This window comes from Poecilia reticulata, unplaced genomic scaffold, assembly GCF_000633615.1.
Source record: "Poecilia reticulata strain Guanapo unplaced genomic scaffold, Guppy_female_1.0+MT scaffold_125, whole genome shotgun sequence".
Classification (NCBI taxonomy): Eukaryota; Metazoa; Chordata; class Actinopteri; order Cyprinodontiformes; family Poeciliidae; genus Poecilia; species Poecilia reticulata.
This window is the reverse complement of record NW_007615013.1, coordinates 1,155,962-1,175,006: the sequence shown is the minus strand read 5'-3', so window position 1 is coordinate 1,175,006 and position 19,045 is coordinate 1,155,962. Positions and strand designations below refer to the sequence as shown.

Genomic DNA, 19,045 nt, shown 5'->3' with positions numbered 1-19,045 from the left:
TGACGGAGGGGGCGGGGTTACAGTCCAAAATATAAAAAACACAATGAAAATCTAAAAACTGATATTAATGTAATAGAAAAACTTTAATATGCCAAAATAACAATGGATATAGTAGCTTTTACATAGTAAAGCTGGATCCAAATGAAATAAAAACTATTTATGACCCATAATGGAAACACAACTCCTTCCTGTCTTTCTGACCAAATGCTGCCATCCTGTGGCCACGAAGCCACATCACATCCAGTTTTTCTGATTTAATATTTCTCATAGTTTTCCCACCACATCGTTTATCATCTGAATTATTCAGTGAAGAGCCGATTCTGCTGCCTTTGAGTCCAAGACAAACAGAACAGCACCGAGAGGATCAGGAGAGAAAAATCACCAATTTCATGATTCATTCATTAAATATATTTAATATGAATTTAAACAGATGGAAACTTTTCTTGGGTTWTTTTCAAGAGGCTGAAACTTGAAAAATTAAACAAATAATTTTCTATGAAATATTTTACTAGCAACAGCGTTACTGACAAAGGCCAGCATGCTTAGGTGGGCCCCATATGGGGGAAAGGAGGGCAGACATATGAGCCCCATATGGGTTTGTCCGCGGGTTCCACGGTATGGGCCCCACATGGGTTTAGGGCCACAGCCTACATGGGCCCTGAATGGGCAAACCCATGTGGGGCCCAGATTCCGTTTAGATTCTGTCAGTTTTTGGGGTTTCAGTTTCACTTTGGGCGAATCGAACCGGACCCAGGACCAGAGACGCTGTGGTTCTTGTCGGTGGGGTTGTCGGATGTGTTCGGCCTGGGATTGATTCAGCTAGGTTTTTAATTTTCAACATTTTATTAAAATKTGTATATCAAAACCAGAGGATCTGCTTTGCTCTGAATAATAAACGGAGCCAAGTCAGAACCAACTCAGACTAAAGCTTCAGAAATGAATGGATGTCCGTCTTTAAACTGATCTCTGGGGAATCAGTTTCTGATGGACCATAACTCGTTACTGCTAATCCAGACAGTTGGTCTGTCTTCGATCTACGGAGCTGAAGTTGGTTTGCGATTCGGGAAATGGCTAAAGGGCGAGTCCACCCAATTATTCACTGCCTTCCGCATCTTTAATCTACTCTAGTTAAAAAACTACAACATCTAGACTCTTCAAACCTGGACTGGATTATTATTATTATCCTAATAAATGAACGTTAACATAACAGGGAATAAAGTAAATTTGGTAATTCGCTTTTAATGTGTTCCAGATGCAAAAAAAAGCTCTGATATAAACTTGTTTATTTACTTCTGCCAGGATGGGTGCTTATGCATGCTTTAGTTTTAAAACCAATAAATAAACTGTATAAATATATTTAGCCAAACTCACCTGGCCCCTAAAAGCAACACTTCCTTCCCTACCTGAGCTGCTGACTCAACACTTGCTGGTCTCTCCATCCTCATGTTCTGATCATCAGGAATCAGTCAGACCTACAAGCCTGTCCTGCTTCAGCTGCACACTGCTGGTCAGACTGGGATTCAGGAGAACACCAGTTTAATGTAATATCATCACACAGCAACAGGCAAATTACATCCAATTCAGAATAAAACCAAATAAAAACACAGAAATTAAGTGAATATCCTCCTTCAGTCTGTGATCTACCAGCTTAGTTTTACATTTTACATCTGGAAGAAAATATATTGTTACATTGTCTCCCCTCATGGACAAATAAATAAATCATCTGCTGTCACTTGACATGTGGTGCAGATTAACGATAACATTGGAGCAAAGATCCGCTGTTTTCCCACTTTAGCTTCAATGCTAGTTAACACACACACACACACACACACACACCCACACACACACACACACACACACACACACGGAGGATTACACAACAGTTTAACACATTTCCTCCAGGTATATTTGGTATTTTCCACGCTTAATGCCACTCAGCAGCGGTTCGCTGGTTAAAGAATTCAACATGAAGACAGGCGAATATCACACAAGCCTAGTTAATGAACTTTACCCAGTGCTAACATTAGCACAATATGCTACCAGGGATCGCGGCAGATTAATACGTCATAAGTTGTGTAAGATTTCTTCTATGAAACAAGGTGGACACTTTAGTAGCTGCTAAACGGTGTAATGGTGTAAAGATTACTGACCTTCACATTCTGTGTCCCGCCACCGGATCTCTGCAGTTCGGGACACGGTTCCGAGATCTCAGGGAGCCATTCGCTTTAGTCAGCGCTAACCAATCAGAACACGTTGCTCGTCCTTAAGCCCCGCCCCGGATGTTCACGTAGCTTCGCCAAGGCAAATAAAGTTTTATAATCAAGAAACGTTGAGTTCAACTAAAAAACAGGAGCTTAAAAATAAATAAATAAATAAATTAGACTCAACCAAAGAAATTAAAGTTTCAAACAAAAATGAGTGATTTCAAATTTTTTTTTAAACTACATTTTTTTTTGTTTCGTAAAAAAATTATTTTATGATTAAAAAGTTAAGATTTTTTTGTTTGAATTTTTTTTTTATTGAATAATTGTGAAACAAATCAACTCCACATGCAGAATGAAGCAATCAGTAAATGTGAGAAATGAAAGACTTGATCCGATAGTTAATAAATGAGCCCAAAAACACACCGCCATGTTTTTATGCTCATACTGCACTATGTCCTATGTCACCTATTCACTGACATCACAGTATTCTGTCATTTACCTCATGTTTGACATCGACGTCCTATTTACCTCATTCTTTGTCACAGTACACTATGTTTAATTTGAGGTCTTTTTGGACATATTATACTTCATTTTTAACACATTTTGATGTCATAGAAAATGGGGTAAAATGCCACATATTGTGCTATGAAGTGTAAAATTACATAGAATGCAGCACAGTATGATGACGTCAGAATGAGGTAGATGGTAGAGCTACTACGACATGGAGAAACGGACTGAACTTACATCTTCCAGTCATTCTGACCAGTCAAAGCGTTTTACACTAGAGTCACATTCACACCGATCGGTGGGCGAGTTGGGGTTAAGGGCCCAGGGGCACGTTGGCATGTGGCAGGAGGAGCTGGAATCGAACCTGCAACCTTCCGATCACAAGACGACACTCTACCCACAGTCGCCCATGATGTAAAATGAAGCATTCGTGTACTATGAAGTCAAGAAAGAGGTAAAATGACGTATATACTATGACAGAGAATGAGGTAGATGGTATACTGTCAAAAATGTGATAAAATGCCACGTTATGCTATGGAGTCAAGAATTATGTAAATCACGCTAAGTTTACTATGGAGTCAGGAAATGGAGGTAAAATGAAGCTTAGTATACTATGACGTCAAGACTGATCTAAAAATGAAATATGATGCATGTTATGCTATGACGCCCAGAATGAGGTAAAATGAAGCAATTATTGTACATCAAAAATGAGCTAAAAAATCAAACTGTACCATGTTGAAAATGAGGTAAAAGTGTAAAATATGAGCTGCTTTTTGATGTTATACTATCTAATGTTGTAGTTTCATGTTTAAGCTATGATCAATGTTTTTTATTGCGTAACCCTAAAACTGTGACATCATACGTCTCCATTAGTCACATAATGAGAACGTTACAAAATAAACACCCATTTTTAAACAGATGTTTGTTGAAAACCTTTTGGTTCAGCTGCTGATTGAACCTGCAGGAGTCATGGATTTATGGAAACCCTTTATTGCAGAATGAGCAGTTACATGGAAAAAGGCACGATGAAAACTACTGATGCTGCTTTCTGATTGGCCGCTACACCTGATTGGGTAAAGATCAGTTTAAAGCAAAGTAGCTCAGGTCACCAGTCTCATTACAGCGCTGCAGTGCTACAATTCACACGCTAACTTCCTCCCCTTTCAGCAGAAGTTTTCACACAGGTACAGCAGCAATCATTTCCGGGTCATCCCTGAAGGACCGGCCTCAGTCCAACCCGGTTCTGCTGACTCACCTGCACATGTGGGCGGAGACATTCATGACAGTCCTACAGTCTTCACCTTGAGCTCAAATACATTCTCACATTTGAAGATCATCAAATCTAGAATAAATCTGTGTACAGCAGTTTTATCTTAATTAATATATAATCCTTCAGTTTCAACGCCTACGGCATCAGAAAGCGGACTAAACGGATCCATCTGCGTTTAAACTCAGCAGCTTCAGTTTGTGCTTCTCATGGATTTTTATCCCATTCAGTCACAGAACAACTAGAAAATTCCAGGTTTTAAACATATGAACTAAACTTTATGATCCTGAGAAATAAATCCAGCTTCACATTCATGCAGAGATGAATATTATCACAACTCTCCAGATTTATCTCAATGTTTCATTTAAATCCAGGAACTGGCAGGAAAATGAAAACGGTTTTGCTTTAAGTATGAATCAGACGTATTTATGCAGGAACGTTTTTCTGCCGTCCAGGAAGTGAGAATAAAACCCGAGAGGCACAAAGAGCCGCCAGCAGACGGTCCAACATTAATACTGTGAGGCTTCGCTTTGGAAAAATCAGCTACAAGCAGCAAAACGTCCCCGTCAAGTTCAGGCAAACATGGCAGAAGGTTCTGTGATTTCTGGATGTCCATCCGTTGCTACGGCGACAAGCTGAGCAGTTCCTGTCTGCGCCGCATGATCTCCACGAACTCGGCCCGGTCAGCTGCCGCCTGTGGGTGGAGAGCGGGAAACAGACGGCGGACGCTCAGTGGGTGCTGCCTTCGTCGAAAGACTCCACCCCCGAGTCGACGGTGCTAGCTGCTAGCTTCTCCTGCCGCCTCCTCATGATCTCCTGCAGCTCAGAGCCTGAACTCTTCTGGGGGAGACAGAGACAGAGGACAGACGTGAGGACACGGGCAGGACATGGAGACCTGAGCGCAGGAGACTCTCACAGGGACGCTTCGCTATGAAACCGTCTCTGCTGCTTATGACCCGCTGAGCTAACAGGAAGTTGAGTGAGCCGCTTCCTGCTGGGTCGCCCAATAGCCCTCCAGTAAAGATGTAGAAAGGGAGGACGGGTTCCCCCCGGTCCAGTTTTAGGTTCTGAGGTCTCCAGGATGAAGGACTCAGTCAGCAGCAGCAAAGTGTGACATCGGACGAGACCCGACTGATCAAAACGCCAGAAAACGGAGCGCGCCACCGGCTAGCGCTAAAGTAACGGGTTACTGCTCAGGTCTGATGGTGCTACTACAGAATCAATCCAACCTTTGACCCCTGGGGCTGTCACCAAGCAGACCGATGAGCCTCCTGTTTATGAACCAATCAGCTAGCTTCATCTGGTTTAACTGGTTCTGGTCCGCTTTGAGAGTCTCCCACAGACCTGCTGGCCTCTGAGCCAAAACTCTAATGAGCGTCAGCATCGCCTGGCAGCAGGTTTCCCAGCATCCTCTTCTGTCGGCGCCGGCCAGGCTTTGTCCAGCGGCGCCGACCCGGTCAGGGAACCGCCAAGCAGCAAGGGTCAGCTGCAGGAATCAGGATGCATGCTGGGTAACGGCAGGGAGCACAAACATCTGCAGCGGCGCCGCAGAGCCAGAACCAGCCGGATAAAACCCAAACACTGAAGGGGGTCAGCAACCTCTGGGGAGTCTGGATCCAGAATCTGGTTCTGAGCTGTGATGTTTGTGCTGCTGCTGGACCAGCAGGTGCTGATCTGGACCTGCTGGTCCAGATCAGAACCAGTAACTGATACTCACCCCATCTGCAGACTAAACGGAGAGAGAGGGAGAGAGAGAGAGGCCTCAGACCCGATCTAGAGCTGCTCTCTGCAGGGAGGGAGCGAGGTCATGGGGCGGGGTCACAGGGGCGGGGTCATGGGGGAGAGGTCATAGGGGAGGGGTCATGGGGGAGGGGTCATGGGGAGGGGTCATAGGGGCGGGGTTATAGGGGAGGGGTCATAGGGGAGGGGTCATGATGTGGGGTCATGGGGGCGGGGTCATGGGGGTCACTCTGGGGCAGAGCTAACCAGGCAGAGCTAATCAGGGAGGACATGCGCTGCAGCTACACAGGAAACTCCTCTAGACTAGTTCTGCTGGCCAGGTCCGCCTAAACCCTGAGACTGTCCATGTGGGGGCGCCGTCAGGCCGACAGTCCAAGCTGAGGACGGGACGTCCTGGTCCAGATTTAGGTCAATAATCTGAAGGTAAAAAGGTCAGGAGGTCACGTCAACCCCCGACAGATCCAACCAGGGCCGGCCAAAGCCCGCATGGGGCCCTAAGCAAAATGTGGTTTTGGGGCCTTTAGCTCCAACATTGTGGACCGGCTGCAGCCAGCACTCCCATCATCAGATTCTCACACCTGCTACAAACTTACTGCATCTCTGGCTGTTTACATTATAAACATGTATAATATGACACATTTATCGGCCAACTGATTTCTGGGAGCCGATTTCCTTAACTTTGGGGAATCGTGATCGGCCGATGGAAGCCGATCTTATCCCCTGATCTCATCTTCATCAGTAAAGGTTTATAAATCAGCCTCTGTCCTTCTGCTCTGCAGTGGGAGGTTTGACTGACCGACCCACCAGGTCAGACCTGAATGTTTACAGTTAACAATATTCACCCACTGTGGCAAATCAGTGACCTTCTGCTATATTTAGGAACATTTCAGACAAAAACATTCATATCGGCCAAAACCAAAACCAGCAGCTCAGGCTTTTTAAAGATCGGTAACCAGGGATCGGCCAGAAAACTGCAATCGGTGCAGCTACACACATTCATGACAGTCTGTGATTAAATTAATTTATCTAAAGCGTAACTCCAATAGCTAAAAATGTCATTTACACCAGGTGAGTCTTTCTCCCCTGAGAATGTGGACTGGTACCGGTACCGGACTGATTCTGAGCCTTCAAATGATTTTAACAGAAGTTTCACATAACTTAGAAAAATAATGTTTTAGCCACAAAATGCTTATTCTGCTCAGCAGCAAACAGCGAATCTCAGCTGCAGCTCCTCCATGCAGCCTGACGTAGAAACATTTAGCTAGACGTCGTCAGACATGGACGAGTTTTGGATGCTCATTGCAGCTCCTGTTACCAGAGGAGCGTGCAGTACCTACCGCGGCCACCAGGGGGCCCCCAGAGCATTTACTTTTTATCCATAAAATGATTTCTACATACATTTTCAAATATATATGTTATTGTAAAAACAAGTCACTTCATAATGAAATTGTGCGTTTTTGATATAATAACATAGAAACTACTAAAAAACCAGCTCCACTGAAGGGGCCCTTAGTGGCCCCAAGCGGCTGCCTAGTTGGTTATGCCTTGGGCCGGCCCTGCATCCAATGTTTTTACCTGATCTGAGCAACTTACAAAAAATAAATGAAATCCATCCAGACTGCTGCGGCGGCCATCTTTACTGCCGTAAACGGAGCGCTGCTGGGCGACGGCCATGTTCTTCTTCTTGGGTGGGTTAGTTGTCAGAAAGCGTTCAGAGTCTGACGGCAGTTCATCAGAATCATGAACGAACACCGGCTCCCACAGTTTTTATTATACTTTGGTTTTATTTCGTTGTCTAATTCACTTGTTAGTTTTTATTGTTTGCTGGCGTTTCTTTAATATGCTTTAGTTTTTCATAGGTGCAGAATTCAAAAAGGCCATATTATTAGGGACGAGCAGCGAAGCGCTGCGAAGCGCTGCAAAGCGCTGCGAGCGAAGCGAAGGCCTTTGGAATCGCAGGATTTCTTATGATTTTTCCGTCACTTAACGCGGCTGTTTGGGGCCTTTAACATATTCAAAATCTCACCAAACTTCACCCAAAATTGTCCCCCGACGAAAAGTTTTGGATTCTGGTGGAATCGCAAGTGGGCGTGGCCAAACTGCTCTACAGCGCCCCCTAACGTGAGTTGGGGGAAACCATAGGTAGAGATCTGAAAATTGGTATGTTGGTAGATCTCCCCAAATCAAGAAAAAAAGTCTCTTGGAGGTACCCTCTAAAATGCTCATGGAGGCGGCCATTTTGGGTCAAAGGTACATTTTGGCCATTTTTCAATTTTACTCACGTCGAACTTTAACGAACTCCTCGAGTTTTCGACCAATCGGCTTCCTTCTTGGTCAGAATGCAGAAAAGACATGGGGCTGTAAAAGTAAAAAAAAAAGACTTTTCGTACATGTTCGGGGAGCGTGGCGAAGTGGCGAACTTGGCGTACTCGCCACAACAAACAAAATTTTGTCTATTTCATTGATGTCGTATCTGAGCGAACTCGTCCTAGAGCTTTTGAGATCCAGGCTTCAAACTCAGACAGCAGAATCTTGAGGCATGGAGAGTCAAAAGTTATCAAAGGAATTTTCCTATGTCAGAGCATGTGGGCGTGGCCAAGCCTCAAATCTGGCCATTCGCCATGAAACATCAAGATGGAATAACTTCCCCATAGAAGCTCCCAACAGCATCAAACTGTTTCATCAGAGCAGAGCTCAGCACATTCAATTGGTCAATAGGTGACATCAGTTTAGCCCCGCCCCCTTCCAAGAGGAAGTCACCTGTTGGAAGGAGCATTTAGAGCAGTCTTTCTTTCTGTTGGAAGACAGACTGCTCTAAATCATACATGCATTATCCTATTGTCAGTAAACGTGTTAGGATTGACCTTTGTTAGCCTCTAAAAAGCCCAATAGCTCGACCGGGCTTGTGCCTCGTCAGGGAGCGCTGCGGAAGGTGTAGGTGTGTGTCGCCTGGCAGACGGCTGCGGGACCCAATCGGCCTTCGGCGCGCTTCGCTGCTTTAATTGTGATTATGTTTGCATCAGTTGGGTTACGATCCTCAGCAGGAGATAATAAAATGGGTTCAGTTGTTGAACGTCCGACTCTGGGCCAACTTGTGCCGCAGGAGGGAAGTGGAGCGCCGCGATTTACAGATGATGTCAGCGGTTTGTTTCACTTCCATGGATTCATGAGAACAAAACATTTTATCTGAAATCTCAGTTTTAGTTTTATGAACTAAATGTTTTATTTCAGTTAAAAATATTCGCAACTTCAGTTTCGGCTGGTTTTCAGGTCAGAGTCTGTTTAAATTATTCTACAGGAAGCTGCGTCTGGGTCCGGTCCATTTGACTTTACTGCGGTTCTGGCCAACAGAACCGGGCCGTGGAGGCGCCACAGAGAAACGGTACCTGAATGCAGCCGGTCAGAAGATCAGAGGAGGCTCAGAAGAAAACCTGCAGGAGGGAAGCAGACAGCGACAGCAGAGAGACGCTGGAGAACCGGGACGGGACCAGGACCGGACCAGACCGGGACCGGAACACGGGCCCGGAGGACCGGACCGGGCCAGAGGGACCGACTCATGGCTGGTTCTGCTGCAGTACCAGTATGAAACGGTCCTGCGGTTCTGGGCCTCCAGGTTCTCCTCTAACGGACCAATCAGCTGGAAGCTCCGCCAGGTGAACATCTTCATCATCATCATCATCATCATCAGAACTGAGATTAAGTCTGATTTAATTTTTAATCTGATGTTTTATTTTATTAATCTGGGAAAAAAACTTTGAACCTTTTTCATGTTAGGCAGAAATAAACTATAATCCATGTTTGGACCTGAAGACTCGGAACTTCCTGGATTTAATTCATTCATGATTTTACATCATTCAACACGTAATAAATAAAATACTAATCTATTAAGTAATATTTTAACATAAAACTGAATTTCTATTGTTGCTTTGTAATTATATCAAAACAGATTTATTTTATTTCAATGAAATTTGTGAAATTAACATTTAATTTGTTAAATAACTAATGCTGATTTTAATATATCAGTTATTTTTAGAGGTGTGCCGATCGATCGGTCACCGATCATAATCGGCCGATTTCTGTGAAAAAGTGTTTGATCGGTGATCAGCGATCAGTGGCTCTTGTTGCCGATCACCTGCATCTCATTTCTCAGCCTGCCTGTGCAGCTGGTCTCCTCTTTCCTTCACTCTGCAAACGCGCAGCAACAAATCCTGAGCGATGTGGAACTATAACTATAACGCACTGAGTGAACGGGGACGTTTGCGTGTTGCGGCGAAAAATTGAAGCAGGTCAAAATGCATCAACACAACGAAGCTAATACGACATAAAAACAATGYYATACYTGACGGAGTTTGGCTACATCGAGGCTCACTGCAGTAAAAAAGACATGGAGGATCAGATAGCAGGTAAAGCAGCACAGCTACAAACACTCACCTGGATTAGCATGACGGTCAGAAAGCTAAACAAATAAAATGATTTAAGTCTTGAGCTGCGATGTAAGACGCTGGTTCTGCTCTCGCTGCTGAACCGCTGCTACGCTACAGGTAGTAATATTTCACAGACGGAGCGCCGCTTCTGCTCCACCTGGTAGTGACTCTCACACCGAACCTCTGCTTAAAGCTGCAGCTTCTAACCTAAAAATACATTTTACATACGTATTAAAACTTTCGCTGTCCTAACATGAGACAGATAATCTCTAAAAATAATGGATCTCCTCCCTGCTCTGCATAATTACTCCACTCAGTCAGAAACAGCCACTCAGAACTAGCAGTAATCAGCTAGCCGCCATGCTAACAGGAAGTTTTCATTCAGTAACTCTGGATTGTTTATTGTAATGGATCCTGTATTTGCCTTTGAATGTTAAGTTTTATACTTAAATTTTTTGGCAATGTTGAGGTTTTATTTTGGCTCTTTGCATCATTTAGCCTCTTCAGAGCCTCCATATGTCATCAGTCTGTTAAATATAGTTTTATTGATAGCAGGACAATTTGCACAATGCCTGTTTTGTTTAGTTTTCTTCTTGGAAAAAGTTATTAAAAACAAGTTTTTGTCTAAATTAAGGTGAATTCATGGTTTCTTTTTCCACATAATGTAACTGGTAGTGTTTATGATTAAAAACATAATAATTATGTGATCGGTATCGGTGATCGGCTCTCAACGGGTGATCGGTATCGGCAGGAAAAACCCTGATCGGCACAAATCTATTTTTATTTAAAATATTTTCATCCAAATATTAGAACTTAATTTGGAATTTCCTTGTTAATTTTCCCAGAAAATATATATATTTTTATTTTAATCTATTTTTGTTAATCAATTCGCAGCAACTTAAGCACTAATGTGCCAACATTATTGGTAGTTATTGGTGAGTTCCCACCTCCAGCGCCGCCTTCTGGACCGCCACCTGGCTGAAGACCCGCCCCCCGTCGTCGGGACAAACCGTCTTCAGCTCCTCCTTGTTGAGGGAGAACAGCTGGGCTCCGGTCAGAACGCCCAGGCTGCTGATGGTCCTGCAGAGAAACGGCAGGGGGTCACGGCCCGGTCCGGTCCAGAGACCCGGTCCGGTCCAGAGACCCGGTCCGATCCGCTGCACTCACACTGGGCTGAAGCCCTTGGCCTCCAGCCAGGCCTTCACTTCATCTGGTGGAGAGTCGTAGGTGATTCCTGGAGCCGGCAGGTTGCCGCTGTTGCTCCGAGACGGAACCTGGAACTTTTTCTGCGCGCTCCGACCCAAAGTCAGCCGGTGGACCAGCTCGTCCTGGACCTCCTCCATGTTGGACTTCCTGCCTGCAGAAGCAGAACCACATGACGTGAGAGTCACAAAAACACAAAGCTGAGCTAGAGTCTGCAGTTATCAGACGACATTTTCCTCATAATGACTCAACTTCCTGTCCACAGCTTCCCGTTTCCAGCTTCCTGTCCACAGCTTCCCGTTTCCAGCTTCCTGTCTACAACTTCCTATCCATAGCTTCCCGTTTCCAGTTTCCTATCCATAGCTTCCCGTTTCCAGTTTCCTATCCACAGCTTCCTGTTTCCAGCTTCCTATCTACAACTTCCTATCCACAGCTTCCCGTTTCCTATCCACAGCTNTTCCCGTTTCCTATCCACAGCTTCCTGTTTCCAGCTTCCTATCTACAACTTCCTATCCACAGCTTCCCGTTTCCAGTTTCCTATCCACAGCTTCCCATTTCCAGCTTCCCGTTTACAGCTTCCTATCCACAGCTTCCCATTTCCAGCTTCCTGTTTCCAGCTTCCTATCCACAGCTTCCCATTTCCAGCTTCCTGTCCACAATGTCCTGTCCTGTGAGGAGTGAACTCACGTCCTGTGGCGGCGGCGGCCCTCTGGGCACCCGGCTCCCTTGCGGCGGTGCCGCCGGCATCGCTGGACGTGCTGCTGTTGTTGCGGCTGAGCGCGGCGCCGCTCAGTTTGCCAGGTTCTGCGGCGGGGGGAGGAAGCGGCGGCGTGGGGAGCCGGTGGGGGGCGGGCGGTGACGGGACCTCGGACATCTGAGGTTTACCTGGAGGCGGGTCCGACTTTGTGGTCTGTTTCTGGAGGAGAACAGAACCGCCTTAGTGTCCGTTTCTTCCTGATGTTTGGAGCTTTATCAGAAGTTCAAAGGTCACAGTAAAGCTCCGCCTTAAAACCTGAAATTGAGGAAACTATTCCTACTTCGTACTGCAGCTCATCACTTAACAATATGTAGGTACTAGCATAAACAGTCATTAGCATGCTAACCCCTCAGCTCTTCAGATTTCCCATCAGCCACCTGAGTTTCATCAAGGACATTTTTAAAAATGGCCGCAGTTTTAGAGCCTTTTAAACAAATTACCTTAAAATGTTACTAATTTTCATGACATGGATGAACTTTATGTCACATTAGGGGTTTTCAGCTTTGGTCATCATATTCACACAACCTTAATGTGATAACATTGATCAGGATCAGAAACTCAGAACTTCAGCTGCTCAGCTTTAGCCTGATCCAGGCCAGGAATAAAAATAAGCAGACGAAACATCCTGATCAAGTTAAATCAAACAGGATTTTGTTCTGATGAATGTTAGATCGTCCCGAACGATGAGGAAATGATGGTTTACCTCGTTTAACTCTCCCAGTAACTGCTGCTGAGGTGAAATGGAGCAAAGATGGAGGTCAGAAGATGAAACATGTTTTATTCACCATAACTCTCTAAATCTGGCCAGCAGGGACTCTAATGTAGCAACAATCTGCAGAGTCAGGCAAAAACTCACAGCAATAATTTGGGTTTTTAGTCACAAGAGAAAGAAATCAGGGTTCATAAGTCAGACTGTGTTTTTAGCTTTAAAAAGTCCATTTATAAATGCCACAGTTAAATAGTTGGCTTTCTACTTATGGAGATAAATATTCAGTTAGAAAGTTAAATATTTAGCCTTTGAATTAAATATTTAACTCCAAACTCAATGTTGAGAAATATTTGCTAAATATTTAAACGTTTGGCCGTCGTGGCTTCAGGAAGAGTTTTTCTAAAACCCGTTTTTCTCTGCCAGGCTGAGCAACCCGCGGCTCCAACCGATTAAAGGAACAGTCCAACACTCTGCACAGAACCAGAACCGGTCCTCTGGTTCTGATGGGACATGACCAGCTTCAGGTCCAGTTCCTCCAGAACCAATCAGAGGTCGAATCTACTGGGTTCTGATTGGACAGAAAACAGGAAGTAATCTAGCAGAGGACACAACCTGACTATGATTGGACGGAGAAACTGGCTAAACCCAAAAGGTTCTGATCATCCCAGCGGGTCAGAACCACCATCACTCTGAGCTGAACATTCTGGAGAACATCTGGAAAAGGACCAGAATGATAACTGGGCCGGGTAAAGACCCGGTTTGACCCCTGATGATGGTTCTGAAGGTTCTGATAGTTCTGAGATACAGAGAGATGAAGACATGAATCTGACCCAAATGACCAGAAATGAGGGACTGTTCCTTTAAGAGACCCACAGCAAAGCAACCAGGAAGCAGAACCGGAGCATCAGAACCGGAGCATCAGAACCAGAGTCCGGCTCTTCCTACCTTAAACAACTCAAACTCCTTCTTTGGCATCATGAGCTTCAGCCAAGAGAAACGAAACATGGATGAAGATGAGCGAGATGATGATGATGATGATGATGATGATGATGATGATGATGATGATGATGAAGGTGAGGTACCTGGATGGTGTGGCTGTAGACTGGGTCTCCACGGCCGGTCAGGTCCGAGGTTCTGGTCAGTTCCAGGATGTTGTTTGGCACGTAGCCCGCGGCACCGGCACCGTTCCGGACCTTCCACCACTGCTTCCGGTCATCCAGAACCTGCCAGACAGAACCAGGGCCCGTCAGCTCTGACTCCTGGTCTAGAAATGGTTCCTGACAGTTCAGCAGAACCCGTTTGTTCTGGTTCTGTGTTCTAAAGAAGCCGTTCATTCAGACCCAGAACAGAACCAGAACCGGTTAGCAGTTTACCTCGAGGAGTTCGTCTTTCAGAACCGACAGCTCTGTGTTGTTCCTCGCCACAAAGTCGTACTTTGATTTGGCAAAGAGGTTCTGATCCAGTCGAATCTGTGGGTCCAAACTCCTGAGGGACAGAACGGGTCACGATGAGAACCGGATTGCAGCAGCGCCGATACCAGGAGCATCTGAGAGTCTGCTAACGGATCAAAACAGAGCCAACATGGGCCCGACGCCCTGGAGAAATGTTCCCTGTGATTAGAAGGTTCTGGATCCAGACCCGACCCAGAACCTTCTGCTGCAGCTCAGAAGGACTTAAAGATGGAGGAAAGTCCGATCATCCGGTTTGAAAAGAGAAAACGAAGAACAGAATCAAGAAAGAAACTTCATCGGTTTGAAACATTAATAAATACATGAAGGAAAACATTTGATTTTCATCAAATGACTTACGTCACCAAAATAATACAAATTAAGACAAATGCATTCAATTAAAGAAATAATTACAATACAGAAAAACCCAATAAACTCTTTTTAAACGTCAGAATAACTAATAATTGTTAATATTTTTGTTAAAATCTAGGTGTAGAAAAATTATCAGTTAAGAGGAGGCTAAGAAGAAATCAGTTAATCTTAATCTTCATTAAACACAAACAGTAAATATTTAGAATTACAATTTTCAAATGTAAATAAAAAATTAATATTTTTAAACATGTTCAGTGTGATTATTATCACCATCAGAATATTTTTCGTATTTTGATTCATCATGTATTTACTAATGACTGAGCCAATGAAGGGGCAGCGCTAGCGGCAATGCTAGCCGCAGCGCCAGCGGCAGTGCTAGCGGCAATGCTAGCCGCAGCACTAGCGGCAATGCTAGCCGCAGCGCCAGCAGTAGTGCTAGCAGCAATGCTAGCCGCAGCGCTAGCGGCAATGCTAGCCGCAGCGCTAGCGGTAGTGCTAGCGACAGTGCTAGCCGCAGCGCTAGCGGCAATGCTAGCCGCAGCGCTAGCGGCAATGTTAGCCGTAGTGCTAGCGGCAGCGGCGTTGCCAAGGGGCGGGGCCAGTTCTCCAGGGCGTCATGTGACCTGCGGTTACCGGTCCACACGGCGGCTGACGGCGTGTTTGAAAGCAGCCACGGCCGTGTTCTGGTCCAGGACCTGGAAGCCTTTGTAGGCGGAGTTATGGAGAGCGTACCCGTCAGCCAGAGGAAACCGCTGCAGCGCCCCCTGCTGCAGAAACACAGAACACGAAGCGCGTTAGCGGGCGTCCGCACCAGAACCTCCGGCGGGTTCCGATCGACAGACCTCCAGACACGGCCGCAGGTCGGTCGCGCCGCGGGCGTCGGCATTCACCAGGCTCTCGGCCAGCTGCAGGAGTTCCTGCTCCCGACTCGGAGCCACAGCCGGAACCACGGGGGGCTCCCAGCCGTCCCGGAACCGCAGCGCCACCTGGGGGAAGAAGTGGTCTTTCGGCCACTCCAGCCTGGAAAACACGCGGAGCGGCCGCCATGAGATCAGTAACCATGGAAACCAACAAGTACTTAACAGGAAATAGAGTAAATTATTCAGGCTGAACAAACATGAGAAACTTCTGATGAGAACATAAAGAAAATATGAAAATAAAAAATCTCACTGAAACCGACAGAAATAATGCGAAGAGCACAGAACCAGAACCAGAACCAGAACTTTATCGATCCTGTTCTCTGGTCTGTTACAGGAAGAAATATGAGCCAAATATAGAAACAGACAAGAACCTGAAAAGAACCGGGTCCGATATAGAACAGAACCGAATCATGGTTCTGACCTGCACTTGGTCCAGCCGTCACCCAGAGTCACCCACAGGTGGCGCTCCTCGTCCGTTCCTGCGGCGTGGAGGAACTCGATGGCGTCTCTGCTGAGCAGCGGAACCAGGACGCTCCGGGCCAGCTCGGTACCACCGGACGCCTGGACCACCTGGGGACAGGGAGACCCGGGAGTTCTGCTCGGTTCTGTTGGAGCAGGTACACCGTTAGTGATGTCATTCCTGGACTCACCATCCTGAGTGGCGTAAACAGGAAATGGACCAAATCCACGGCACTGGGGTTCTGAATGTGGTCCTTCAGCTTCGCCTGTGGGTCAGAGCAGACGGTCAGAAGGTTCTGCAGAACCAGTAACCTCTGGCTACAGTCTGGATCAGAACCAAACCAGTTTAAATGGACTGGAACCAATTACCAGCTGGTTGAAGGCATGTTTGAACTTCTGCAGACAGTCTACAAACTCTTCTTCACTGGGAGGCTTGGACCTGAGGGACAGGACGCCCTCTGGTGGACGAAACGAGCACCAGCACGTCAGAATGCTGCGTTTTTCTCTTATTTACTTAAAGCCAATTATTTGGGTTCTTTGTGTTATTTCCTCAAAACAAAAACAATTAGACACTTTAGGAAACAAATAATCGAACTAAAATTAAAATACAAAAAAGCACCAAGTAAATGATATTAAAATTAAGGTTTTTTGTTGATAATCGTTATATTTTAAAATGGAAAACAACTAATTTTGATCTTTAGTAAAACTAACATGGAAAACATTTTGTTGGGATTTAAAAATCAACTAAAACTCTCCAGTTTTCAAAATGCAAACAATTAAAAAACTTTAAATTTGAACCAAAATTCAAATATATTTCAAATAAATAAGGTATATCAAAATAAAAGTCTAAAATCTTCATTGAAGTTATTTCTAATATGTTGCATCAGATACAGTAATGTCTGAATTTGCCACCTCCCGGCCCTTTCTTCTTGCCCTTCTTGCCCTTCTTCCTCCTGCTCAGCTCGCTGAACGCCTCGGCCGCCTTCTGCAGTTTGGTCACAAAGAACTCCACGTCGTCCAGGATGTGGTTCAGGATTTGCTGCACAAACAACAACTTGGATTACGAGTCGGTTTGCTGAGGCATTAATGATTAAACCTGAACCAACAGTCCGCCCGCTGCTCTAACTTTAAGCTGATTTTCCTCCAAACTCTGATTATGTTCAGATCAAACTGGGCCTGCAATCAGCTTAACTTTCTCCATGCAGCAATCTGCGCCAGATGTGAGCCTCACCACGTCCCGATCCACCCGCAGGGCCGCCATGTCCGCCGCACCATCGTCCTGCTGCTCGCCTGCAACGCAACGCCACGCAGGTCATCACTTAGAACAACGGAGGGCCGGCGTCCTGCAGCTTAGAGTCTCCCTGGTCCAACACGCTCAGACCTCGTTAGGAGACTCAGGTGTGTGGAAGTGGAGACACATCTACAGGAGACCAAACCTCCAGGCCACTGTAGCATTATCGTCCACCAACATTTATGATAAATGCTTTAGCGTTAGCACAGCTAACTTGTTAGCTAGCGGTGCCAAACCCCTGATTATTATTGTGAGTAAAACTTAAGTTTTAACTTAAGTTTCAGCTTCTGTTAATGCATGACTTTTATTGTGAAATTCCAGCTTTAAGTGTAATTTTATTTGTTCCCAATAAACCTATGCCACTCACAACATGGCGGACGTTCTGAGGTTCTGCATATCCACCAGGTCATTACCCCCCCACCCCAAACATAATTACTCCCCCTCCTCCCCTCTATGACATCACTCACAGTGCTGCTGTTCATTGGCCCATGCCGACCAGGCGGCGACCCGCCCCCTGTTGTCCTGATTGGATGAGGCTGGTGCCTCGGGGGCGGGGGTGGTGGGTGGAGGCGGGATCATGCCGTCGCTCTTCAGGATCATCCTGTAAGATGGATCAGCCAATCAGCAGCCAGCATTAGAAGCCGCATCAGGAAGTGTCTGAGGTTTTCTTACTTCAGCGTCTCGGGTCGTTTCTTCACTTTTCCCCCTTTGGCATCGATCATGGCACTTTCTACGTCCAGGTGAATCAGATTCGCCTGTTGGAGCACGACACCTTCAGCACCTTTTAGTCACACAAACTCAGAAAACACCAGCTGCTCTGTTGAGGCTGTTCTGAATGACGTCAGTCAGATTTGGAGTACCACAGGATCCTTTTCTCGGTCCCGTTTGATTTCCGTTAAATGTACACATTACATGTCTGATCCCTACTTCAATTAACTTTTAGGAATAAATCCTTCAATATCTGATGAAACATAAAAGCCCCAGATGTGGAAATATTTCCATCAGAACCAAACTGACGAGACAGAATACATCTGGAACAGCTGCCATGTACGACAGCGAATACGGAAATAAAACGTTGGAGCAACAAAAACCATCGTCTGTGCTGAGATAAGAGGGGTCAGGATCGCGGTGCTGGTCCGGTACCTTGATGTCGTCGCACTGGAACAGGTGCAGGTCCGCCTTGCTCTGACCCGAGTCTTTGCACACCAGCGCCAGGATGGAGTCGTAGCTGCAGGCGTTCATCACCGCCTGGCAGTGCTGGACGGAGCCGATGGGGAAGTTCTCCAACTCGCTCTGAAACACATCCAGACCGCCGGCGCTGTCAGCTCCGGTCCCGACCAATCAGCCGCAGCTCAACTAGGGCTGGGGGATATGAGGAAAATCTAACATCCTGATATATTTTTGCTATGTCACGATACACAATATACATCACAATATTCTTAAATGAGCTCCAATGTTATTTTAAACTAGACTCCTTGCAGCCCCCATTTCTCTGCTAGACTTAAATGTAAGCTCATATAAAACGTGATGCAGTGTTTTGCTATGAACTGTCTACACTAACAAGGCCAGATATAAGCTTTATAAGTAGGTCAGTTATGCTCGACTTTGACAAACTTAACATATAGATGTGCTGAGAAATAAGGTGTGTTTTTGTTCATCGTAAAAATAAAAAGTGACTTGCACACAAACTGACAGATCAGCAGTAAAGCATCTACCACCACTGTGTTAGCGTGGCTAATAGCAG

At 45.7% G+C, this 19,045-nt stretch overlaps 1 protein-coding gene across 9 annotated transcripts in view; it reads right to left on the bottom strand.

Moving 5' to 3' along the window:
- Positions 1–3,685: 3,685 nt before the first annotated feature.
- eps8a (EGFR pathway substrate 8a, signaling adaptor) overlaps positions 3,686–19,045 on the bottom strand; it is a 31,092-nt gene continuing 15,732 nt past the window's right edge. For 2 of the 9 annotated variants that reach the window (XM_017302970.1, XM_017302971.1), the window contains 18 exons: positions 18,445–18,594; positions 17,974–18,056; positions 17,769–17,902; positions 17,242–17,300; positions 16,923–17,049; positions 16,380–16,468; positions 16,202–16,276; positions 15,973–16,121; positions 15,474–15,651; positions 15,265–15,398; positions 14,185–14,296; positions 13,894–14,034; positions 13,757–13,792; positions 12,806–12,832; positions 12,033–12,261; positions 11,310–11,499; positions 11,090–11,222; positions 3,686–4,818 (listed from right to left, as the gene is read on the bottom strand). In XM_017302970.1, coding sequence (XP_017158459.1) covers positions 4,708–4,818; positions 11,090–11,222; positions 11,310–11,499; positions 12,033–12,261; positions 12,806–12,832; positions 13,757–13,792; positions 13,894–14,034; positions 14,185–14,296; positions 15,265–15,398; positions 15,474–15,651; positions 15,973–16,121; positions 16,202–16,276; positions 16,380–16,468; positions 16,923–17,049; positions 17,242–17,300; positions 17,769–17,902; positions 17,974–18,056; positions 18,445–18,594 — 2,157 coding nt within the window. In that variant the 3' untranslated portion in view covers positions 3,686–4,707. Of the gene's footprint in view, positions 5,708–8,000; positions 9,150–11,089; positions 11,223–11,309; positions 11,500–12,032; positions 12,262–12,805; positions 12,833–13,756; positions 13,793–13,893; positions 14,035–14,184; positions 14,297–15,264; positions 15,399–15,473; positions 15,652–15,972; positions 16,122–16,201; positions 16,277–16,379; positions 16,469–16,922; positions 17,050–17,241; positions 17,301–17,768; positions 17,903–17,973; positions 18,057–18,444; positions 18,595–19,045 lie in introns of all 9 variants that reach the window. The other 7 variants (XM_008401680.2, XR_001776233.1, XM_008401679.2 and 4 more) reach the window with 7 other exon arrangements.